This window comes from Oncorhynchus keta, chromosome 12 (assembly GCF_023373465.1).
Source record: "Oncorhynchus keta strain PuntledgeMale-10-30-2019 chromosome 12, Oket_V2, whole genome shotgun sequence".
NCBI lineage: Eukaryota > Metazoa > Chordata > Actinopteri > Salmoniformes > Salmonidae > Oncorhynchus > Oncorhynchus keta.
In genome coordinates this window covers 50077147-50103646 of record NC_068432.1, presented here as the reverse complement: position 1 = coordinate 50103646, position 26500 = coordinate 50077147, and the positions used below count along the sequence as shown (strand labels likewise).

The 26500-nt window shown below is 43.2% G+C and overlaps 1 protein-coding gene across 2 annotated transcripts in view; it reads left to right on the top strand.

Annotated features, from left to right (window-relative positions):
• LOC118391582 (kelch-like protein 8) overlaps window positions 1-26500 on the top strand; it is a 36083-nt gene that overhangs the window by 4786 nt on the left and 4797 nt on the right. The window contains exons 1-8 of one of the 2 annotated variants that reach the window (XM_035783097.2): window positions 8538-8673; window positions 16218-16446; window positions 17786-18334; window positions 19515-19701; window positions 19958-20101; window positions 24626-24737; window positions 24876-25044; window positions 25815-25974. In XM_035783097.2, coding sequence (XP_035638990.1) covers window positions 16240-16446; window positions 17786-18334; window positions 19515-19701; window positions 19958-20101; window positions 24626-24737; window positions 24876-25044; window positions 25815-25974 — 1528 coding nt within the window. In that variant the 5' untranslated portion in view covers window positions 8538-8673; window positions 16218-16239. Of the gene's footprint in view, window positions 1-8537; window positions 8674-16217; window positions 16447-17785; window positions 18335-19514; window positions 19702-19957; window positions 20102-24625; window positions 24738-24875; window positions 25045-25814; window positions 25975-26500 lie in introns of those variants that run through there. The other variant, XM_035783098.2, reaches the window with a different exon arrangement.

Sequence of the window (26500 nt, the reverse complement as noted above, 5' to 3'; positions counted from 1 at the left end):
ACAAAAGTATCTATATCCACAGTAAAACAAAAACAAGTCCTATATCGACATAACCTGAAAGGCCGCTCAGCAAGGAAGAAGCCACTGCTCCAAAACCGCCATAAAAATGCCAGACTATGGTTTGCAACTGCACATGGGGACAAATATCGTACTTTTTGGAGAAATGTCCTCTGGTCTGATGAAACAAAAATAGAACTGTTTGGCCATAATGACCATCGTCATGTTTGGAGGAAAAATTGGGAGGCTTGCAAGCCGAAGAACACCATCCCAGCCATGAAGCACAGGGGTAGCAGCATTATGTTGTGTGGATGCTTTGCTGCAGGAGGGACTGGTGCACTTCACAAAATAGATGGCATCATGAGTAATGGAAAATGATGTGGATATATTGAAGCAACATCTCAAGACATCAGTCAGGAAGTTAAAGTTGTGTCGCAAATGGATAACGTGTCATGTTCGTCGTAATGATGAGACCAAGGCGCAGCGTGAATAGAATTCCACATGTTTTTAATGAACTGAAACTCAACAAAACGACAAACAACCAAACAAAAGGTGAAGCTACTGTTGTAGCTAACTGCACACAGGCACCTAACTGTAAACAAGATCCCACACCGGAAAGTGGGAAAAAGAGCTGCCTAAATATGATCCCCAAAGTCTCTGATTGGACATACAAAACCCCTATACATACAAAAACCCAGAGACATACAAAAAACCATAGATATACAAAAACCTAGAGTAGCCACCCTAGTCACACCTTGACCTAACCACAATATATAGAAAACAGAGATATCTAAGGTCAGGGAGTGACATAATGACCCCAAGCACACTTCCAAAGTGGTGGCAAAATGGCTTAAGGACAACAAAGTCAAGGTATTGGAGTGGCCATCACAAAGCCCTGACCTCAATTCTATAGAAAATTTGTGGGCAGAACTGAAAAAGTGTGTGCGAGTAAGGAGGCCTACAAACCTGACTCAGTTACACCAGCTCTGTCAGGAGGAATGGCCCAAAATTCACCCAACTCATTGTGGAAGGCTACCCAAAATGTTTGAACCAAGTTAAACAAATTAAAGGCAATGCTACCAAATAGTAATTGAGTGTATGTAAACTTCTGACCCCCTGGGAATGTGATGAAAGAAATAAAAGCTGAAATAAATCATTCTCTCTTCTATTATTCTGACATTTCACATTCTGAAAATAAAGTGGTGATCCTAACTGACCTAAGACAGGGAATGTTTACTAGGATTAAATGTCAGGAGTTGTGAAAAACTGAGTTTAAATGTATTTGGCTAAGGTGTATGTAAACTTCCGACTTCAACTGTATTGTATGTCAGAGACATGTTTGTCAGAGACTAAATATTCATCTGAAAATATAACATCAACATAGGGGGCAAGGCTTTTTTCCTCTACCCTACAGAGATAAGATGTTCATCATTTGTTGCATGATTTTATTGGCTTAGATAGTTAAAGTGAATGGCTTTCATGTGACACTATAAAGTATATCTTTAATTGCCTACATCGCACATTTTTCTGTAATGGGCCTCAGAGTAGATTGTATAACACTATATTTTATACTTTTAACCGATGCACAACATTCTGTTATACAACTACTGAGCAATAAACAGACATGAGCATCGCTGATTGTAATGGCTTCCCTAACATTTGATTGACTCAGCATACCAGTTTGTAGGTGGACACATAAGATCATATATTTTATTGATCCCCCTAAGGGGATTGTGCCACATGTTTTATTTTATTTTTACCTTTATTTAACTAGGCAAGTCAGTTAAGAACAAGTTATTATTTTCAATGACGGCCTAGGAACAGTGAGTTAACTGCCTGTTCTGGGGCAGAACGGCAGATTTGTACCTTGTCAGATCAGGGATTGGAACTTGCAACCTTCCCGTTACTAGTCCAACACTCTAACCACTAGGTTACCCTGTGCATAAGACAACATTAACCAGTCAACATATTACTAATGAATACTAATGTAGTCTGAGGAGTCTATGGGTAACATACTCTGGTCCCCAGAACAACTCCACAGAAACTGGGCTCCAACTCACTAAGGGCTTCACCTCTCTGAGACTGTTCCGTCATTGGCTTCGGCACCTCTCTGTGTCCCATCAAACACAACTGCTTATTACGTTTATGAGTTCCAGCGTATCTAGCGTGCACTTTGAAAACATCACAGGCCCATCTCAGTACCTCACGTTTAACTGTTTAGTTTTGAGTTCATTTGTCAACATCCTGGAGTATTTTGAACAAGTGTGAGCAGATTGACACTGCATCTGTGTCCCATGTCTGCTGTTATAGATTGCTTTCTGTGTGTGTTTCTGTGTTTTCTAAGGCATGGTCTTTCAGTTGGTGTTCACCAACACTCTCCAGCTAGGGTCTCCGATGGTCTAAATGACCCAGGGCTGCCCAACCATCTGGATGCTCAGCTTACTTTGGTGGATTTGGGGTGGCAGGGTAGCCTAGTGGTTAGAGTGTTGTACTAGTAACCGAAAGGTTTTAAGTTCAAATCCCCGAGCTGACAAGGTACACATCTCTTGTTCTACCCCTGAATGGTTCCTAGACCGTCATTGAAAATAAGAATTTGTTCTTAACTTTCCTCGGTAAAATAGAGGTAAAATAAATCCTGTTCAGCGAGACCAGACCAGGGGGTCATTTAACAAGTTAATAATAACACCACAAACACATAACAAAAGCAGTGTGTGCCATGTGACAGGCCTGATTTGTGTGTTTTGTAGAGAATCTCACTGTAACGGATGTGAAACGGCTAGCTTAGTTAGCGGTGTGCGCTAAATAGCGTTTCAATCGGTTACGTCACTTGCTCTGAGACCTTGTAGTAGTTCCCCTTGCTCTGCAACTAGCTTCTGTGGAGCGATGGGTAATGATGCTTCGTGGGTGACTGTTGTTGATGTCTGCAGAAGGTCCCTGGTTCGAGCCCGGGTATGGGCGAGGGGACGGACGTAAAGTTATTCTGTTACATCACCACTATACCGATCATAAAAACAATCGGACTTGGTAATGGATTCCTCATTCATATGGCATGTGATGTGTATTTCATTACAAATCTGCGGTAAAAATACAGGTAATTGAGGTTTAATTTGACCTCATCAATGTTTTATGTGTTTAAAATTAGTTTTTTATTTTACAATATGTATCGAGTTCTTTGATCTGCTGGAATCTGCCAACTGCAGTTATTTTATGCTTTATGATTAACGTTACATAATTCTTGACACATTAACATTATTTTATGGGATTCCATTTTTTTTTTTAAACTTCACATCAGACTTGGTTCTGACTGGATCAGCAAGATGTACCAATCCCCAGATTGAATTACATTGGAACTGGGCTTGCTACTGTGAGGTACATGCTTTATGATACAGTAAATGTTGAAGAGGGTGAAACCTCTATGTATTACTGGTGTGTGTAGGCATAGATATGGAGATTGTGCTCTTGATGGTAGATTCAACATAAACGTCAGGCTTCTGTGCCATCATTAAACTGTAATTATCCAATGTGTGTCAATACACTGTCGTCTGTAAGTCAAACAATAAATTAGAATTGCAACAATACAATGGCTTGACATCTTAGAATAAAGGACATATTCGTTAGCAAATAACAAATCGGACAAACAGTTGTCATTTGCGATAACAGTGCCTCAAAAAACGAGATACAATTTAGCTAGCTAACCAGTCAATATTTTGACAGGCAACATGTGGTTACTTAGGCTCGTGCCCTAAATGTTAAAATAATGACAACTTCGTAATATGGAAACAATATACTGTAGTCGCAGTAATTACATTCACGCACAGTGAATAATTAACAGCTAGAAATAATAATGTTTGAAACTGGAGCTGCCTCTCCACAGCCCCAGGCAGCCAGCTGATCCTGGAAGGAATGAACCGCCTTGGGAGCCCGTTCTAGCTGTGATCTCATCAGTCACTCTTAAAGGGACAGTAACACTCACATTAAACGTTGAGCCTCAAGCCGCCTGTCGCATTTAAATGCACTGGGACACATTTTGGCAAATAAAAGACTGTTTCAAATAAACGCTTGGTCTAAGTTAGTTGTTCCCTAGCTTACCGTGGACATAGATGTGAAGTTTGAAATCTTGGGTGTATGATAGGAGGGCCTAGTCTTTGCAAGATCTGTGATGGATTTGTCACAAGTAGGCCATCATTTTAAATAAAAATGTGTTCTTATTAACTGACTTGCCTAGTTAAATAAAGGTTAAATAAGAAAATGACAAAAAAAAAATATTTTTTATTTTTTATAATATGTTTATTATTTTACAATAAAAAAATCGAATAAAAAAGACAGCAATACTAACAATGACATTGATTGTACTGTTGAATGGGATGGCCAATTTAGAGGACAAAACAAAACTTAACTCACGCATACACAAAATAAAACAAAATCCTAACACCATTATTTAACATGACTGCATGTCAGCCACGTGAACAATGTGTGAATTGACTGGAAACCGGGTGCTATTCGCTCCAAATTGAGACGTTAGTGGTTGAGTGGCCGAAACCGAGGCTGCCATGGACAACTGTGGATAAATCAATTCAGGCTACACGTTTATGCCTTATGACAATCGCAGAATGTCATTACAATACACCTAGGTGTTTTATAGCAGATTTCTCTTTCTATTCATCACATTTCGGGTGCACTGTTGGGGTTTGGCAGTTAACCACCTAGGCAGTTAACCACTGTTCCTAGGCTGTCAATGAAAATAAGAATTTTTCAATGACAGCTTCAATTTTCAATGACAGCTCTTAACGGACTTGCCTGGTAAAAAAATAAATAACATGAGGAATGGTACAACATCTCCAGGAGCCAGCCAGTACGGTACGATTGTCAACAACTGCATAACTATTATATCAAATAAAACAAATTCAAATCAAATCAAATGTTATTTGTCACATACGCATGGTTAGCAGATGTTAATGCGAGTGTAGCGAGATGCTTGTGCTTCTAGTTCCGACAATGCAGTGATAACCAACAAGTAATCTAACTAACAATTCCAAAACTACTGTCTTATACACAGTGTAAGGGGATAAGGAATATGTACATAAGGATATATGAATGAGTGATGGTACAGAGCAGCATACAGTAGATGGTATTGAGTACAGTATATACATATGAGATGAGTATGTAGACAAAGTGGCATAGTTAAAGTGGCAAGTGATACATGTATTACATAAGGATGCAGTCGATGATGTAGAGTACAGTATATACGTATGCATATGAGATGAATAATGTAGGGTAAGTAACATTATATAAGGAAGCATTGTTTAAAGTGGCTAGTGATATATTTACATAATTTCCCATCAATTCCCATTATTAAAGTGGCTGGAGTTGGGTCAGTGTCAATGACAGTGTGTTGGCAGCAGCCACTCAATGTTAGTGGTGGCTGTTTAACAGTCTGATGGCCTTGAGATAGAAGCTGTTTTTCAGTCTCTCGGTCCCAGCTTTGATGCACCTGTACTGACCTCGCCTTCTGGATGATAGCGGGGTGAACAGGCAGTGGTTCGGGTGGTTGATGTCCTTGATGATCTTTATGGCCTTCCTGTAACATTTGGTGGTGTAGGTGTCCTGGAGGGAAGGTAGTTTGTCCCCGGTGATGCGTTGTGCAGACCTCACTACCCTCTGGAGAGCCTTACGGTTGAGGGCGGAGCAGTTGCCGTACCAGGCGGTGATACAGCCCGCCAGGATGCTCTCGATTGTGCATCTGTAGAAGTTTGTGAGTGCTTTTGGTGACAAGCCGAATTTCTTCAGCCTCCTGAGGTTGAAGAGGCGCTCTTCACGCCTGTAATTTTCAAATCACATTGTAGGATTTTTAATGAATTAATTTGCAAATTATGGTGGAAAATAAGTATTTGGTCACCTACAAACAAGCAAGATTTCTTTAACTTCTTCTTTAAGAGGCTTCTCTGTCCTCCACTGTATTAATGGCACCTGTTTGAACTTGTTATCAGTATAAAAGACACCTGTCCACAACCTCAAACAGTCACACTCCAAACTCCACTATGGCCAAGACCAAAGAGCTGTCAAAGGACACCAGAAACAAAATTGTAGACCTGCACCAGACTGGGAAGACTGAATCTGCAATAGGTAAGCAGCTTGGTTTGAAGAAATCAACTGTGGGAGCAATTATTAGGAAATGGAATATTCTTATCGGCAGACTCAGTAGCCTCGGGTTTTCTAATGACTGCCTTGCCTGGTTCACCAACTACTTTGCAGACAGAGTTCAGTGTGTCAAATCGGAGGGCATGTTGTCCGGTCCTCTGGCAGTCTCTATGGGGGTTTAATTCTCGGGCCGACTCTTTTCTCTGTATATATCAATGATGTTGCTCTTGCTGCGGGCGATTCCCTGATCCACCTCTACGCAGACGCCACCATTCTGTATACTTTTTGGCCCTTCCTTGGACACTGTGCTATCTAACCCAAACGAGCTTCAATGCCATACAACACTCCTTCCGTGGCCTCCAACTGCTCTTAAACGCTAGTAAAACCAAATGCATGCTTTTCAACCGTTCGCTGCCTGCACCCGCACGCCTGACTAGCATCACCACCTTGGATGGTTCCGACCTAGAATACATGGACATCTATAAGTACCTAGGTGTCTGGCTATACTGCAAACTCTCCTTCCAGACTCATATCAAACATCTCCAATCTAAAATCAAATCTAGTCGGCTTTCTATTTCGCAACAAAGCCTCCTTCACTCACGCCGCCAAACTGACCCTAGTAAAACTGACTATCCTACCGATCCTCGACTTCGGCGATGTCATCTACAAAATAGCTGCCAATACTCTACTCAGCAAACTGGATGCAGTTTATCACAGTGCCATCCGTTTTGTTACTAAAGCACCTTATACCACCCACCACTGCGACCTGTATGCTCTAGTCGTCTGGCCCTCGCTACATATTCGTCGCCAGACCCACTGGCTCCAGGTCATCTACAAGTCCATGCTAGGTAAAGCTCCGCCTTATCTCAGTTCACTGGTCACGATGGCAACACCCACCCGTAGCACGCGCTCCAGCAGGTGTATCTCACTGATCATCCCTAAAGCCAACACCTCATTTGGCCGACCTTTCCTTCCACTTCTCTGCTGCCTGTGACTGGAACGAATTGCAAAAATCACTGAAGTTGGAGACTTTTATCTCCCTCACCAACTTTAAACATCTGCTATCTGAGCAGCTACCCGATCGCTACAGCTGTACATAGTCCATCGGTAAATAGCCCACCCAATTTACCTACCTCATCCCCATACTGTTTTTATTAATGTACTTTTCTGCTCTTTTGCACACCAGTATCTCTACCTGCACATGACCATCTGATCATTTATCACTCCAGTGTTAATCTGCTAAACTGTAATTATTCGCCTACCTCCTCATGCCTTTTGCACACAATGTATATAGACTCTTTGTTTTTTTTCTACTGTGTTATTGACTTGTTTATTGTTTACTCCATGTGTAACTCTGTGTTGCTGTCTGTTCATACTGCTATGCTTTATCTTGGCCAGGTCGCAGTTGTAAATTAGAACTTGTTCTCAACTAGCCGACCTGGTTAAATAAAGGTCTGTAATAGAACATGTCAACAAGTTTGTTCTGAATTGATTTAATACAGCAGAACATTCTGACACCATTCAATAAAATAGATTTCACCTCGTTCATATAGAAATGATAATGGATTAAATATAGACCTACACTGGAATAGACAGGGGTGGTATCAGTTGTCCTGGCTCAGGTTCAAGGAGGTATGTCATTCCACTGAATCTGCCCGGGAGATGGTTCCTTAGCCACTGAAGATCCTACTCTGCGGGCTTCAGGTACAGGGGCTTTTACTGTCTATCCCGGTACTAGTCCTCTAATGACTGAACCTGGTTGGGCACAGCTGGCTTCCTCCACTCACACTGGTAGAGTGTTTGGGGATATGGGAGGGTTTTTTAGAAGTTAGTAGGGAGGTATTTGTTTATTTGTTATTATATATATGTATATATACAAAATGTGCAGTACAGAATTTGGCAAACCATAATGATCGCACAATCCAGCACAGTAGGTGGGGGCATGCACCTGAACCGTTTGTTTGCGGACCGCCATTATAATATAAAAGACAAAGAAGAAGAAATTGCACCATCTGTGCCAGAGTTATCGGCGTTTCTTGATATGAATTTACACCCATTGATACTCGCCATTAGTCCGTGGCCGTTTCTTTCGCTCGGGGAAAACTGTAGCCTCGCCTAACCTTAACCCTATTCTCCTAACCACGATAGTTATCCTAACTTGCTATGTAAACTGTAGATATACTATTTTTTTCTATTGTATCATTGACTGTATGTTTGTTTATTCCATGTGTAACTTTGTGTTGTTTGTGTCGAACTGCTTTGCTTTATCTTGGCCAGGTCACAGTTGAAAATGAGAACTTGTTCTCAACTGGCCTACCTGGTTAAATAAAGATGAAATAAAAACAAATAATCAGTGTCGAGAGAACATTAGTCTCCTAACACCGGAACTGACCAATGGCAGGCACCAATGGTTATTTCCTGATATCAAGAAACGTCCGGAATACATGTCTGCGCACGCACCATATCGTCCAGAGCGAGTCGAATGGTTTCATTTCTGTGCCTGTAAATGAAAGTGGGATTGGATTTTTACAATATGAGGTAACAGAAAAATATTTTTTTCTCATGTAGATTGGCTCAACGTGTTCCATGTAGTAAATGTACAGCGAGGGTAACAAGTAATTCGTTTCCTCCAACATCTTACATGAGTAACGTTAGTAGCTAATTTTCAGCTTAGCTTGTTAACGTTCGTTAGCTTCTTGCTAACCAATGAATTTGAACAGATTGCTTGTTTAACTAGCAAAAAATATAACTACACCAGTAAAGCTATTACTTATGATGGTTCATACTCCTACCGACACTTATACTCTAAGTTATAGTACCGCAAAGATATGAGATACTTATGAATACCGCTAGCTCTAGCTAGCTATTTACCCAGCTAACAGTCATTAGTAAGTGAGCTAGCATAACAACAACCATACATCCATACATCAAATTGTATTTGTCACATGCGCCGAATATAACCCGTATAGACGTTACAGTGAAATGCGTATTTACAAACCCTTAACCAACAATGCAGTTTTAAGAAAATACAAAAAACAAGTAAGAGATAAGAATAACAAATAATTAAAGAGCAGCAGTAAATAACAATAGTGCGGCTATATTCAGGGGGTACCGGTGTCGAGGTAATATGTACATGTAGGTATAGAGTTCTTAAAGTGACTACGCATAGATAATAACAGAGAGTAGCAGCAGCGTAGGGGTGGGCGGCAATGCAAATAGTCTCTGTAGCTATTTGATTAGCTGTCCAGGAGTGGCTTGGGGGGTAGAAGCTGATTAGAAGCCTCTTGGACCTAGAATTGGCGCTCTGGTACTGCTTGCTGTGCGGTAGCAGAGAGAACAGTTTATGACGAGGGTGGCTGGAGTCTTTGACAATTTTTTAGCGCCTTCCTCTGACACCGCAACCCTCTGTAGTGCCTTGCGGTTGGAGGCTGAGCAGTTGCCATACCAGGCAGTGATGCAACCCGATGGTGCAGCTGTAAAACCTTTGAGGACCCATGCCAAATCTTTTCAGACTCCTGAGGGGGAGTTGTGCCATCTTCATGACGTGCTTGGACCATGTTTGTTTGTTGGTGATGTGGACGCCAAGGAAGTTGAAGCTCTTAACCTGCTCCACTACAGCCTCGTCGATCAGAATGGGGACATGCTCGGTCCTCATTTTCCTCTAGTCCACAATCATCTCCTTAGTCTTCATCACTTTGAGTTAGAGGTTGTTGTCCTTGCACCACATGGTCAGGTCTCTGACGACCTCCCTATAGGCTGTCTCATTGTTGTCAGAGATTCAGGCCTACCACTGTTGTCATCAGCAGAATTAATGATGGTTTTGGAGTTGTGCCTGGCTGTGCAGTCATGAGTGAACAGGGAGTACAGGAGGACTATGAGCACGCACCCCTTAGGGGCCCCCGTGTTGAGGATCAGCGTGGCGAATGTGTTGTTACCTACCCTTACCGCCTGGGGGGCGGCCCGTCAGGAAGTCCAGGATCCAGTTGCAGAGGGAAGTGTTTAGTCCCAGGGTCCTTATCTTAGTGATGAGCATTGAGGGCGCTATAGTGTTGAACGCTGAGCTGTAGTCAATGAATAGCATTCTCACTTAGGTGTTCCCTTTGTCCAGGTGAGAAAGGGCAGTGTGGAGTGCAATAGAGATTGCGTCATCTGTGGAGCTGTTGGTGCGGTATGCAAATTGGAGTGGGTCTAGGGTTTCTGGGATAATGGTTTTGATGTGAGCCATGACCAGCCTTTCAAAGCATTTCATGGCTACAGACACGAGTGCTACGGGTCGGTAGTCATTTAGGCAGGTTACCTTCGTGTTCTTGGGCACAGGGACTATGGTCGTCTGCTTGAAACTAGAGGTCAACTGATTATGATTTCTCAACGCCGATACCGATTTATTGGAGGACCAAAAAAGCCGATACCGATTAATCTGACAATTTTTATTTTTTTACTTGTAATAATGCCAATTACAACAATACTGAATGAACACTTATTTTAACTTAATATAATACATCAATAAAATCAGTTTAGCCTCAAATAAATAATGAAACATGTTCAATTTGGTTTAAATAATGCAAAAACAAAGTGTTGGAGAAGAAAGTAAAAGTGCATAATGTGCCACGTAAAAAAGCTGACGTTTAAGTTCCTTGCTCAGAACATGAGAACATATGAAAGCTGGTGGTTCCTTTTAACATGAATCTTCAATATCCCCAGTTAAGAGGTTTTAGGTTGTAGTTATTGTAGGAATTATAGGACTATTTCTCTCTATACCATTTGTATTTCATATACCTTTGACTATTGGATGTTCTTATAGGCACTATAGTATTGCCACCCTAATCTCAGGAGTTGTTAGGCTTGAAGTCATAAACAGCGCAATGCCTGAAGCACAGCGAAGAGCTGCTGGCAAAACACACGAAAGTGCTGTTTGAATGAGTGCTTATGAGCCTGCTACTGCCTACCACCGCTCAGTCAGACTGCTCTATCAAATCATAGACTTAATTATAATATAATAAACACAGAAATAGGAGCCGTAGGTCATTAATATGGTCAAACTCGGAAACTATCATTTCGAAAAACAAAACATTTATTATTTTAGTGAAATACGGAACCGTTCCGTATTTTATCAAAAGGGTGGCATCCATAAGTCTAAATATTGCTGTTACAATGCACAACCTTCAATGTTATGTCATAATTATGTTATATTCTGGCAAATTATTTATGGTCTTTGTTAGGAAGAAATGGTCTTCGCACAATTCGCAATGAGCCAACATATTCCAGGTGGCCCAAACTGCTGACCACTTTTTTATACCCTGACTCTGCATTAATTTTTAGCTTGTACAGAGGAGGATCTAATTATGGTCAGATTTGCCAGTGACACAATTTCCCCTCTGGTTGCAAATTTAACATGTGATAGAAATTAGGTAAAACTGCCTGCTACTACGCCACCTCTGATGATTTCTTTTGCCTATGGGGTATACAGCTCAATGCAGTTTTAGCAGGTTTAAAACAGATGAATATTAAAACTTGTGTATTGATTTTTGGTTGAAAAAAAACAGATCAATGCCTTATGGTTAGCATACATTGGTGCAATAATTTATATTGTGTTTTTGTTATTTAGAATGTCAACATTTACATTGTAGCACCTTCTACATGCCTGTTGTCCATAAACCCTGCTACAGGCACTAATTAAAAATCACCACCATTTTGGCGAGTAGATATCCAATATTTTCCTTGCTGTGATTTTTGCGGCCTTTTAAACATTCTCGTACAGTTAAATAGTTGACGCAGCGGTCTAAGGCACTGCATCTCAGTGCAAGATGTGTCACTACAGTCCCTGGTTCGAATCCAGGCTGTATCACATCCGGCCGTTATTGGGAGTCCCATAGGGTGGTGCACAATTGGCCCAGCGTCGTCCGGGTTTTTGCCGGGGGTAGGCCGTCATTGTAAATAAGAATATGTTCTTAACTTACTTGCCAAGTTAAATAAAGGTTACACACACACACCACACTGACCAAAAAGGTTTTTAGTTGGCATTTACATATGTCCCCATTACCAGTAAAACATCATCAAAACTTATTTCTTTCACTTACTTGCTGTGCTGTTTCATTGTTCAGTCGTTTCATTCTCAACCAGGAATTTCTATGGAACGCCGTTTGGGTCTTTGCATGTCAAAAAAGAGACGTCAAATAACACTATTTGACGTGTCAAATAAGCTTGTTGACCAATCAGGAACTGAATATGACTGCACGTCACATAATAATTTAACGCTTTCGTACATTTTTTACGCAGTTCTTAAACTTTGATTACACTATCACTTGTATTTCATAACACAGTGATTCATCGATACGTATGCTATGATGCTGGTAAAGTTGTCTCGAGGACATACAGTGCTGGTCATAAAAAAAAAAGCTAGCTCATGGATGCTAACAATGTTCTTCCCCAAAACACAGCAAATGACATCCGTTTCAGTAGCTATAGTTAGCTAGCTATATAGCGCTAGTTGTCATCTAAAATAACCCTCATTTATAAGACAGTTCTTATTTGATTAATGGTGGTATGACCCATCTATCTGAAGCTAGCCACCATAAGGATTAGCCACAATAGTGGACTTTGCGGTTAGCGTTCAAAATACAAATTAATACAAACAGTAGAATTATGCCATAATTGAATAGATCATGCTAAATGAGGTTGGAATGTTGATATATAAAATCAACAAAAGACTGCACCGCCCTCAACCGCAGGGCTCTCCAGAGGGTGGTGCGGTCTGCACAACGCATCACCGGGGGCAAACTACCTGCCCTCCAGGACACCTACAGCACCCAATGTCACAAACTTGATGATCGAGTTGGAGGCGTGCATGGCCACAAACTCATGGGTGAACAGGGAGTACAGGAGGGGGCTGAGCATTCCCCCTAGTGGGGCCCCAGGACACAGCTATGTATGCTGTCTGGGCCGGCAGTCTTGCGAGGGTTAACACGTTTAAATTTCGTACTCATGTCGGCTATCGGAGAAGGAGAGCCCACAGTCCTTGGTAGCAGGCCACATCGGTGGCACTGTATTATCCTCAAAGCGGGCAAAGAAGGTGTTTAGCTTGTCTGGAAGAAGGACGTCGCTGTCCGCGACGTGGCTGGTTTTCCTTTTGTAGTCCGTGATTGTTTGTAGACTACCACGTACGTCTCGTGTCTGGGCCGTTGAATTGCGACTCCACTTTTTCTATACTGACATTTTGTTTGTTTCATTGCCTTGCGGAGGGAATGACTACTCTGTATTCTTCCATATTGTCTTTCAAGACGATTCAATACGTATCTATACTGAACAAAAAATATAAAGGCAACAATTTAAACGTTTTTACTGAGTTACTGTTCATAAAAGGAAATCAGTCCATTTAAATACATATATTAGGCCCTAGTCTATGGATTTCACATGACTGGGAATACAGATATGCATCCGTAGATATGCCGTAAAAAAACAAAAATGGAAAAAAAATGAAAGTAGGGGCGTGGATCAGAAAACCAGTCAATATCTGGTGTGATAACCATTTGGAGGAGAAATGCTCACTAACAGGGGATGTAAACAAATTTGTGCACAACATTTTTGAGAAATAATCTGATGTTTGGAACATTTTTTCAGCTCATGAAACACGGGACCAACACTTTACATGTTGCGTTTATATTTTTGCTCAGTGTAGATGCATGGGTTCTGATACTATACAGGAATGCTACGTTTTGGTTTGAAACAATTAGGTTTGGTTTAATTAGTGAACAAAATGCACTAAACATTTGTTGCATCAACATTCATGTTCCTTTCTAAATTAAAATCTGCTGCTGATGGCGTTCAATAACTGGGCCCGTCTGAGCTGGGCCCGTCTGAGCTGGGCCCCTCTGAGCTGGGCCTCTCTGAGCTGGGCCTCTCTGAGCTGGGCCCCTCTGAGCTGGGCCCCTCTGAGCTGGGCCCGTCTGAGCTGGGCCCGTCTGAGCTGGGCCCCTCTGAGCTGGGCCCCTCTGAGCTGGGCCTCTCTGAGCTGGGCCCCTCTGAGCTGGGCCTCTCTGAGCTGGGCCCCTCTGAGCTGGGGCCCCTCTGAGCTGGGCCTCTCTGAGCTGGGGCCTCTCTGAGCTGGGGCCTCTCTGGGCCTCTCTGAGCTGGGCCTCTCTGAGCTGGGCCCTCTCTGAGCTGGGCCCCTCTGGGCCCCTGAGCTGGGCCCGTCTGAGCTGGGCCTCTCTGAGCTGGGCCCGTGGGCCCGTCTGAGCTGGGCCTCTCTGAGCTGGGCCCGTCTGAGCTGGGCCTCTCTGAGCTGGGCCTCTCTGAGCTGGGCCCGTCTGAGCTGGGGCCTCTCTGAGCTGGGCCTCTCTGAGCTGGGCCCGTCTGAGCTGGGGCCTCTCTGAGCTGGGGCCTCTCTGAGCTGGGGCCTCTCTGAGCTGGGGCCTCTCTGAGCTGGGCCCCTCTGAGCTGGGGCCTCTGAGCTGGGGCCTCTCTGAGCTGGGCCCCTCTGAGCTGGGCCCCTCTGAGCTGGGCCCGTCTGAGCTGGGCCCGTCTGAGCTGGGCCCCTCTGAGCTGGGCCCCTCTGAGCTGGGCCTCTCTGAGCTGGGCCCCTCTGAGCTGGGCCTCTCTGAGCTGGGCCCCTCTGAGCTGGGCCCCTCTGAGCTGGGCCTCTCTGAGCTGGGCCCCTCTGAGCTGGGGCCCCTCTGAGCTGGGCCCCTCTGAGCTGGGCCCCTCTGAGCTGGGCCTCTCTGAGCTGGGTGTTTGTGTGAATGACGCATGTCTAAAGTGTATACTATGGCTCTAATGGTACTATGGTACCTGATCTGAGCCATATAGGAGACTAGACATCTACCACCCCACTACCACTATCAGATTAGAGCCATAAAGGAGACTAGACATCTACCACCCCACTACTACTATCAGATTAGAGCCATAAAGGAGACTAGACATCTACCACCCCACTACCACTATCAGATTAGAGCCATAATGGAGACTAGGCATCTACCACCCCACTATCAGATTAGAGCCATAATGGAGACTAGGCATCTACCACCCCACTATCAGATTAGAGCCATAATGGAGACTAGGCATCTACCACCCCACTATCAGATTAGAGCCATAATGGAGACTAGGCATCTACCACCCCACTATCAGATTAGAGCCATAATGGAGACTAGGCATCTACCACCCCACTATCAGATTAGAGCCATAATGGAGACTAGGCATCTACCACCCCACTATCAGATTAGAGCCATAATGGAGACTAGGCATCTACCACCCCACTATCAGATTAGAGCCATAATGGAGACTAGGAATCTACTACCAGATTCATTTTTTTTGTCCCCCTCCACTGGTTCTGAAATCACTCACTAACTTGTGATTTTTTTAACAGATTAAGTGTTTCAGCTAGTTGTGTATCAATACTTATTATTTCCAAATGAGCTATGGCAGAGCCAATGAATATATAGGACAATTTTGGATTTCACCCCCATCTCAAAATCAAATGGTTTTGACCAAGCTTTTAGTCAGCTCATTTTGTCCTCCAGCGTTTGGCCATGCAGTGAACCTCTCAAAAAGTGATTCCTCATTATGAAAATATCACTTCACCCTGTATTATCTAAAATATTACCTTTTTATACACTGAACTACAAAAAAAAATATTGCTGATGGTGAACCGTTGTGTAATGGTTGTGTAATCGTGAATGTTACACCCCTACAATAGATGTCTTCTGTCCTTAAGAGTAGTGACGAGGGGGCGGTGGAGCCTATGGCCACATTGTCTCAGGGAGTCTATTCAGCAGCAGAAAGCTCACCAGAGAAGCCACATAATCTGTCGAATGTGGGTGGAAATGTGCTTAGCGATGCTCTGTTTTATAGGCTGTGCCATATATATGAGAGAGAGAGATCTCGCTCAATGGCGTCTACAGCTCTCTGCTCCCAACCGTGTCATCATACATTTAGCCTCTTGTGAGAATTAGCTTGACCTCTTTTTCCACTGTCTGGGAACATTTGGTTGGCTATAAATGTACAGGACAAGGCTAACCCCCCCCTTTCCTTCTAACAAGCTCTCTGAATTTTCTCCCCTTCTTCTTGCCCCTCTCTCTCTCTCCTCCCAGGTCTGACTCCCTGTAGACTGTGATGGCTCCAGGCGACATGGTGCCGGAGCATGCCAAGCAGCATAAGCTCAAGCAGAAGAAGGAGAACCGCCAGAGCACCACCAGGCCTGATGGAGACTCTGAGCCTGACGGATCCTTTGTCTTTGAAGCCTATGAGGCATGGAAGGACTTCCACGACTCCCTGAGGCAGTTCTACGAAGTGGGGGAGCTCTGTGATGTCACACTGAAGGTAGGTCTGGACATAGATGTGAGGGACGGGCAGAGTGGGGTTTTATAGTGTTCACAATGCTCAGTCACTAGCTCTTTGGCTACTAGCTATTTGTGAAATGGGTATGCCAAACAATGGGTAAAGCATAGAGATGCTATTAAATCACTAGAGGGGCTGAGCTGTCATTAACACTCAGTTCCAGAATGGAATGAAAATTGTAGCCATATTGGTCAGGGAGAAATCCAAACCAGTCTAATTAGAATTTGTATTAAAACCATTTTTATTTTACCATTATTTAACTAGGCAAGTAAGTTAAGAGCAAATTCTTATTTTCAATTACGGCCTAGGAACAGTGGGTTAACTGCCTTGTTCAGGGGCAGAACGACAGATTTTTACCTTGTCAGCCCGGGCATTCGATCCAGCTTTCGGTTACTGGCCCAATGCTCTAACCACTAGGCTACCTGCTGCCCCAGCGGCACGTAGCCAATGGCAGTAGAGGCTTAATCCTGATTTGACTTATGCAGGAAAATAAAAGTAAGGCATGTGATATCATAAATTGTGTAATAATTATTGTCAACTTAAAATAGTCATAATTATAAATACAGTTTATTTGGGTTTTATACACTTTCTGTATAAATAGCCTGTAAAATATATGTAAATGTCTACTTTTTAGTTTTGTTGGAAAGCTGTGAGTACTATTATGATAAAATATTCGTAGTACTTGCATTTACAGCTGTCTAAGTCCTATCATCAACTGCACAAGACAGAATCACAAACATCAAGTATTGCTGTTTGAGATTTGAATAACTTTTATTTAACAACTTAATAAACCTTTTTTTTCACAGAAGTTAAGCTGCTTTTAAATTGTATTTTTTCAGCTTCTCTCGTTAGATTGGATGTTTAATCGGGGCCAGTGTATGACAGTGGATCGACTGCGTTTTTTAATGGAATATTGGCATTTTAATTTTAATACTTTTGGGAATCATTCCTCTAAAACTGTCTGGCTAACAAACATACAGGGCAGAAAAATGATTCAAAATGCATTATTTTACACTATCTTATCAAAGCGCTGGCAAACCATGGTTGACCAACTCCCTGACCAAAATGGCTGCCCTTTATCCCATTATAAGAAGGTTCATGTCCATTCCAGTATTCTAATTCTATTTGTCTCCAAGGCAAAAACTTATGTCTGCTTTTGTGAAGTTTGGTGGGAACCAGTTAAGCCTATAATTTCTTTATTTTTTTAAAGACACAAATTAACCAACAAAACCATTTGTGGACTGAATAGTACAGGGAATGAATAACATGTGAGCTTGCATTAACTCTCTCTCTCTCTCTCCTTTTCTCTCCCTGTGTTCAGGTTGGCAGCAGGCTGATACCGTGCCACAAGCTGGTGCTGGCTTGTGTCATCCCTTACTTCAGGGCCATGTTCCTGTCCGAGATGTCCGAGGCCAAACAGGACCTGATTGAGATCAAGGACTTTGACGGCGACGCCATCCACGACCTGGTGCGTTTCGCCTACTCCTCCCGTCTGACCCTGACAGTGGACAACGTACAGCCCCTCCTCTACGCAGCCTGTATACTGCAGGTAGAGTTGGTAGCCAGAGCCTGCTGTGAGTACATGAAGGCCCACTTCCACCCCTCCAACTGCCTGGCTGTCCGCACCTTTGCCGAGAGCCACAACCGCGTCGACCTGATGGACATGGCAGATCGCTACGCTTGCGAGCACTTCCGGGAAGTGGTGGACTGTGAGGACTTCCCGTGCGTGTCGCCTCCTCACCTGAGAACCCTGTTGTCCTCCAGTGATCTGAACATTCACTCTGAGACTCAGGTGTACACCGCTGCTGTCAAGTGGTTGAAGAATAACCCTCAACACCACGAGGCCTGGCTGCAGCAGATCATGACTCAGGTAGGTCTGAAAGACTGCGTTTTCACAGGCAGCCCAATTCTAATATTTATTTTCTCTCCACTAGTGGGTCTTTTGTCCAATTTGAATTAGATTTTTTCACATCTCATTGGTCATAAGACCATGTAGTGAAGACCATCGAACTGCCTGTGTAAACGCAGCCTTAGTCACACGTCTTGGGCTGGTTGGGGAGCTTTGGTATTTTGTTTCATTTTTAATTTATGCTTGTAGGTGCTGTGTGTAGTATGTTGTGTGTGTGTGTGTGTAGTGTTTGACACTGTGTGTGTGTGTGTGTAGTGTTTGACACTGTGTGTGTGTAGTGTTTGACACTGTGTGTGTGTAGTGTTTGACACTGTGTGTGTGTGTAGTGTTTGACACTGTGTGTGTGTGTGTGTGTGTGTGTGTGTGTGTAGTGTTTGACACTGTGTGTGTGTGTGTGTGTGTGTGTGTGTGTGTGTGTGTGTGTGTGTTTGACACTGTGTGTGTGTGTGTGTGTGTGTGTGTGTGTGTGTGTGTGTGTGTGTGTGTGTGTAGTGTTTGACACTGGGTGTGTGTGTGGTGTTTGACACTGTTTCTGTCCGGCTGCCCTGCAGGACAGATGCTTCTGTGTTAACGTTTATGACCCCCTGTGTACTGTGTTGACTGTGTGTTGACTGTGTGCAGTGCAGTGTGTGTTGACTGTGCAGTGCAGTGTGTGTTGACTGTGTGCGGTGCAGTGTGTGTTGACTGTGTGGGGTGCAGTGTGTGTTGACTATGTGCAGTGTTGACTGTGTGCAGTGTAAGGTTGACTGTGCAGTGCAGTGTGTGTTGACTGTGCAGTGCAGTGTGATGACTGTGCAGTGCAGTGTGTGTTGGCTGTGTGCAGTGCAGTGTGTGTTGACTGTGTGCAGTGCAGTGTGTGTTGGCTGTGTGCAGTGCAGTGTGTGTTGGCTGTGTGCAGTGCAGTGTGTGTTGGCTGTAAGCAGTGTGTTGACTGTGTGCAGCGCAGTGTGTGTTGACTGTGTGCAGCGCAGTGTGTGTTGGCTGTGTGCAGCGCAGTGTGTGTTGGCTGTGTGCAGCGCAGTGTGTGTTGACTGTGTGCAGTGTGTGTTGACTGTGTGCAGTGTGTGTTGACTGTGTGCAGCGTGTGTTGACTGTGTGCAGCGTGTGTTGACTGTGTGCTGTGTATCCATACCTCCTGTAGGTGCGTCTCCCCTTGCTCCCAGTAGACTTCCTGACGGCCACGGTGGCCAAAGAGGAGATGATCAGGGGGAACCTGAGCTGCAGAGATCTGCTGGATGAGGCCAGGAACTATCACCTGCACCTCAGCAACAAGGTGGTCCCGGACTTTGAGTATTCAGTCAGAACAACGCCTAGGAAACACACTGCAGGTAACAGACTGGCAGCTTGTCCAATCAGCTATGTGAAAGTGTTGAGGACATTGCAGAACAATGATAAAGGAAAAAAATCTTAATTTTATATATTTACGAGTCTGACAAATAACTAAACCCTAAATCGTTGATTGATTCCTCAGGGTGGATATTCATGTGTTGAGCTTGGCATTGCAGTGTGTGGTGTTTAAAAAAAAAAAATTATAATAATAATTAAGTCATACCTTCTAACCCCTGACCTTTGCCTCGTCTTCAGGTGTGTTGTTCTGTGTGGGTGGGCGGGGTGGTTCTGGTGACCCGTTCCGCAGCATCGAGTGTTACTCCATCAGCAAGAACAGCTGGTTCTTTGGACCTGAGATGAACAGTAGGAGACGACATGTTGGAGTCATCTCTGTAGGAGGTGAGAGATGGAGGGAAGGCGAGAGAGAGGTGGAGGATGGGGAGGGAAGGGGGGAATAGAAAATGGATAGAGAGCCAGAACTCCAAAACTGGTCTTAGGTGCTGTTTTTCCCCCTGTACTCACTGAATGCTTTGCAGATTAAGGATAGAGAATAGATGTGTGTTGGGAGAGCAGCCATCTAGGCTACTCCGCCATGGCGCGGCAGGGTAGCCTAGTGGTTAAAGCATTGGACTAGTACCCCGAAAGGCTGCAAGTTCAAATCCCCGAGCTGACAAGGTACAAATCTGTCGTTCTGCCCCTGAACAGGCAGTTAACCCACTGTTCCTAGGCCGTCATTGAAAATACGTATTTGTTCTTAACTGACTTGCCTAGTAAAATAAAGGTGAAATATATATATTTTTTAAAATCATAACAATAAGAAATGTTTGTTACGAACCCAATAACTAGGCTATGGATATTGTTGCACTCCCTAGTTACATGGTCTGTAACCTGAATGAATGTGTGCATTTATCTGACAGCTATCTTACCTTGGTCCAGGGCCAGCCATCTCTCTGAAACCTCTTTTATGTTTCTTGTTTTAACCTTTATTTAACCAGGCAAGTCCGTCTGTGTGGTTAGGAGGGCCGTGTGGTTAGGAGGGCCGTGTGGTTAGGAGGGCCGTGTGGTTAGGAGGGCCGTGTGGTTAGGAGGGCCGTGTGGTTAGGAGGGCCGTGTGGTTGGGAGGGCCGTGTGGTTGGGAGGGCCGTGTGGTTGGGAGGGCCGTGTGGTTGGGAGGGCCCGTGTGGTTGGGAGGGCCGTGTGGTTGGGAGGGCCGTGTGGTTGGGAGGGCCGTGTGGTTGGGAGGGGCCGTGTGGTTGGGAGGGCCGTGTGGTTGGGAGGGCCGTGTGGTTGGGAGGGCCGTGTGGTTGGGAGGGCCGTGTGGTTGGGAGGGCCGTGTGGTTGGGAGGGCCGTGTGGTTGGGAGGGCCGTGTGGTTGGGAGGGCCGTGTGGTTAGGGGGGCCGTGTGGTTAGGGGGCCGTGTGGTTAGGGGGGCCTGTCTGAGTGGACTAATCCATTGCGGAGGCCTGTCTGAGTGGACTAATCCATTGCGGAGGCCTGTCTGAGTGGACTAATCCATTGCGGAGGCCTGTCTGAGTGGACTAATCCATTGCAGAGGCCGCAGGGATGACACACCAGTATCACCAGTAGTACAATTACTGTTAATTACCATAATTTCTAATTACAATGTTTGTTACGGTAATTCCTGTTAATGCATTCAGTATGTTGTTAATACAGTCGTACTGTTGTCATTGTCTGACATAACTGACATAACATAACTTTTAATTTTGAGATATGAAGACTTTTTATTATAAATTTAAATGAAACTGATCCATGAAAATGTGCATTTGAAAATCATAACGGGCACTCGGATCAGTAAAAATGGTAGGATAACTTGGCACTCCACATGGAAAAATGTTGCCGACCGCGGGTGTAGCCTATTACCGGCAACTTCAGGAGCGTAAATGGCTGCTACGAAGGCCTGCAGCAAACTGGAGGAGGGTTTGGAACAGGTTGTCTTCTTCTGGTTAGACTATATTGATCTGTAAGGCCATATTGATCTCTGGCTCCCTCTTGAGTCATTTGTTGTCTTCCTTTTTAATCACGGTGCTTAAAGCATCAGACAAGCTCAGCAGCCTACATATAGTTGATTTTATTCAAACATTTAGATTTGATTCAACACCTATATATGGAAAAATACACTTTTTAAAATGTCGACCAATCGTTTGGAACAGATGACTTGGTCTACAAAGATTTTGTTTGGGGACAGCCCTTGTCGTGGACAGCCCTTGTCGTGGACAGACCTAGTATCGTGCGTATATTATCATGTGTAAATGCATTTGTCTCTTCAGTCCCGCTGTTCCATAAGGTGTATTTCTATCTGTTTTTTAAATTTTTTAATCAGATTTTACTGCTTGGTTGAGTTACTTGATGTGGAATAGAGCTCCGTGTAGTCATGGCTCTATGTACTACTGTGCGCCTCCCATAGTTTGTTCTGAACTTTGTAACTGTGAAGAGACCTTTTGTGGCATGTCTTGTGGGGTATGCATGGGTGTCTGAACTGTGTGCTAGTAGTTTAAACAGACAGCTCGGTGCATTCAACGTGTCAATAATTCTTACAGTAGTGATGAAGTCAATCCTCTACTTTGAGATGGAAGAGATTGACATTCATGTTAGCCCTCCATGTACATTTAAGGGTCAGACGTGCTGCCCTGTTCAGGGCTAATTTTAATTTGACTAATTCCCTCTTTGTGGCACCTGACCACGCTGCTGAACAGTAGTCCAGGTGTGACAAACCTAGGGTCTGTAGGACCTGCCTTGTTGATAGTGTTGTTAAGAAGGTAGAGCAGCACTTTATTACAGACAGACTTCTCCCCATCTTAGCTACTGTTGTATCAATATGTTTTAACCATAATAGTTTACAATCCAGGGTTACTCCAAGCAGTTTAGTCACCTCAACTTGTTCAATTTCTACATTATTCATTACAGGATTTAGTTGAGGTTTAGGGAATGATTTGTCCCAAAATGCAATGCTTTTAGTTTTAGAAATATATTTAGGACTAACTTATTTCTTGCCACCCATTCTGCAACTGACTGCAGCTCTTTGTTAAGCGTTACAATGATTACTGTCGCTGTGGAAGCTGACGTGTATAGTGTTAAGTCATCAGCATGCTTAGACACACTGGCATTACTCAGAGCCAGTGCCAGGTCATTAGTAAAGATTGAAAAGGGGCCTAGACAACTGCCCTGGGGAATGCCTGACTCGACCTGGATTATGTTGGAGAGGCTTCCATTTAAAGAACACCCTCTCCTCTGTGTTCTGTTAGACAGTTAACTCTCAATCCACAATATAGCAAAGTCATAACACAGGTTTTTCAAGCAGGAGATTATGATCGATCATTTCAATCGCTCCACTGAAGTCTTAACATAACAGCTCCCACAATGTTTTTATTATCAAATTCTCTGTCTATCATCAGTCATTTGTGTAAGTGCTGTACATGTTGAATGCACATCCCTATAAGCGTGCAGAAAATCTGTAGCATTTAAATTTTTTATTTTTTTTGGTCTAACAATTATTTTCCAAAAGTTTACTAAGTGTTTGTAACGGGCTGATTTGGTCGGCTGTTAGAGCCAGTAAAGGGTGCGTTGCTATTTTTGGGTAGTCTAATGAGTTTCCTGTAGGCTTAGATTGAAGAGATAGCAAATAGGAGTGGCAATATCGTCCACATTCATCCTCAGTAATTTTCCATCCAAGTTGTCAGACCCAGGTGACTTGTCATTGTTTATAGACAACAATACGTTTTTCACCTCTTCCACACTCACTTTACGGAAGCCAATCTTGCTAATAAAAAAATCATTGAAGTAGTTGTCAATATTAGTGGGTTTTGTGATGAGTGAGCCATCTGATTCAATGAATGATGGACACCATTTTGCCCAAAATGGCATTTTAAGGTGCTCCAAAGCTTTTTACTATAATTTTTTATATAATTTCTCTGTTTCATAGCACAGTTTCTTCTTTTTGTTCAGTTTAGTCACATGATTTCTCAATTTACAGTATGTTTGCCAAGCGACTGTGCAGCCAGACTTATTTACCATTATTAATTCCGTTGTCTTCCAGCATTGTTTCCCATATATTCATTCATAAATTGTGGCCACTACTAAAAAAATATATAGATTTTTTTTTTCTCCCAGGTTGGTAAAACGTTTAGAGTGTAAACTTAAATGACTAAAACGAGATATAAAGTATGTAGAAAATAAATTAAGATGAGCTTTGAGAACTAACAACCACCAGAATAATAACTAGACAGGAAGAATAAAAACAAATCCCAAAATGGCATGGTGTCCCCATATGATTTTGATTTGCTTGAATCACTCCGATACCATAAGAACACAGCATAAGCCATGGCAAAATGTGTAGAATTGCAGAAAATGTGCTTTAAAGTAATTGTCCAGTGTTTCCAGATTTCTATGAAATATGACCTATAATTACTTACAATATGAGTGAAATAGTTTTTCCTGACAATTCAATTTTTTTTATTTTTTTTTTTATGTTAAAAATAAGCTTTTCTGTGTTTGAATGTGTTTGCATATACTGTCATAAAACATATGAGTACGAGTAGACTGCTGATTGGCCAGCTCATCCTCCTCAGGAATATGACATCATACTCAATGAGGAAATAGCAAGAATTTTTTTGAGACATTCTTTTTTTCTTCTCCAATTTATGCTTTGGTCACAAATACAAGTATAAAATGAGTCCACAACATTATTTGGGTATGAGCTAACAGAATAACTTTTTAAAAGTTATATTTTCACTGGACAGTCACTTCTAAAACTGCACATTTTTCTCTCCTTTTCTCTGCACCTATGGCAAAATGTGTAGAATTAAAACTGTAAAAAAAAAGTTGTGGAGTTGACCATATTTAGTATATGTCAGGATGTGAGTTGTCTATGGTCTCGTAGTCCTAACGTTGCTCTGGTGTCCTCAGGTAAAGTGTATGCAGTAGGGGGGCATGATGGTAGTGAACATCTGGGCAACATGGAGATGTTTGATCCTCTCACTAACAAGTGGATGATGAAGGCTTCCATGAACACTAAGAGGTATGTCATGGGTGGGGGGCAATGCTCTAATGAGAGTTTTGTTTTAGAAATGTCGTTTTTCAGCCGACCATAAAGATCCCTAATTATAATCACTCTGATATACTGCCCTATTGTCAATGTTGTCTTGTATGTGTGTAGAAGGGGCATAGCTCTAGCAGCTCTGGGAGGTCCTATCTATGCCATCGGAGGCCTAGATGACAACTCGTGCTTCAACGACGTGGAGAGATACGATATCGAGAGCGACCGCTGGACTGCTGTGGCGTCCATGAACACACCCAGAGGAGGGGTGGGCTCTGTGGCCTTAGGGGTAAGAACAGCATGGATGCGTGGTTGCACTGAGCATACAGTATTATACAGAGCCTTCTGAAAGTATTCACACCCCTTGACTTTTTACACATTTCCTTGTGTTATGGCCTGAATTTGAGACGTGTCACAGGCCTGCACACAATACCCATGTCAAAGTGGATTTATGTTTTGAGATTTTTTTTCTCTCCAAATTGATTAAAACATTTAAAGTTTGAAAAATCTTGAGTCCATAAGTATTCAACCCCTTTGTTATGGCAAGCCTAGATAGGTTCAGGAGTAAACATTTGCTTAACAAGTCACATAATAAGTTGCATGGAATCACTCTGGGAATCTCACTGGGACCCCCCCCCCCCCGCAAAGACCAGGGAGGTTTTCTAATGTCTCTCAAAGAAGGGCACTGTATTGGTAGACATTAAATCAGTTAAGAGTTTAATGGCTGTGAATGAAGAAACTTAATTTTAACACTCAACGGGTGACATTACCCTCCGCACAGAAGATTATTTTACCACCATTTATACCATTCAGTAAAGAGATTTTATTCCCTGTGCCGTTTGTGTGATTGAAGTCCCACCATTGGTAATAGGACAATAATCATCAGACCTTTCCTGTCGGTAATAGGAACACACCTCAAATGTTGTTCTTCTTGAATTGCTGAGCCTCTTTTATATCTGCTTTAGTTCCAACACTCAAAAAGAGTAGCAGCACCTAATTCACTCCACTTCAAGCACTGAGAATCACTTGTCTTAACCCCCTCCTGTCCTGTCCTGTCAGAGTCATGTGTACGCTGTGGGAGGTAACGACGGTGTGGCCTCTCTGTCCAGTGTGGAGAGGTTTGACCCCCACCTCAACAAGTGGACAGAGGTCAGGGAGATGGGCCAGAGACGAGCAGGGAACGGAGTCAGTGAGCTGAACGGGTGCCTCTATGTCGTGGGTAAGAACACAGCACAGTACTACTGAATTGACATGCTAATTATTTACAACAGTGTTTCCCACTGGGGCGGCACACTTCTTGAATTGCTTTTGCTTATTGCTTTTGCTCTAGCACTACACAGCTGATTCAAATCATCAAAGCTTAATGATGAGTTGATTATTTGAATCGGCTATGTAGAGCTACGACAAAAATCAAAAGTAGTGATGGAGCCAAACCCAAAACCTGCACTCCTTGGGGTCCCCGGGACCTGGTTTGGGAAACACTGATTTAGAAGACGTGATTGACTTAGAGTAACAACTGAACGAGGTGAGACAACCACATATCACTGTCACGTTGTATTTCCTATCAGTGTTTACCACCCATTCTACTGGCTGCTATTTAACATGGGTCACATGCTTCTCACACACAAGGGGCTTGTAAACATGAGACAGAAAAGAGAAAAGTTCATGTTTTGTCAAGTTGGTTACTGATTTAAAAGTGATCTATAAGGGTGGGGTGATGTTATCGGCTGAATTTGTAGAGTCTG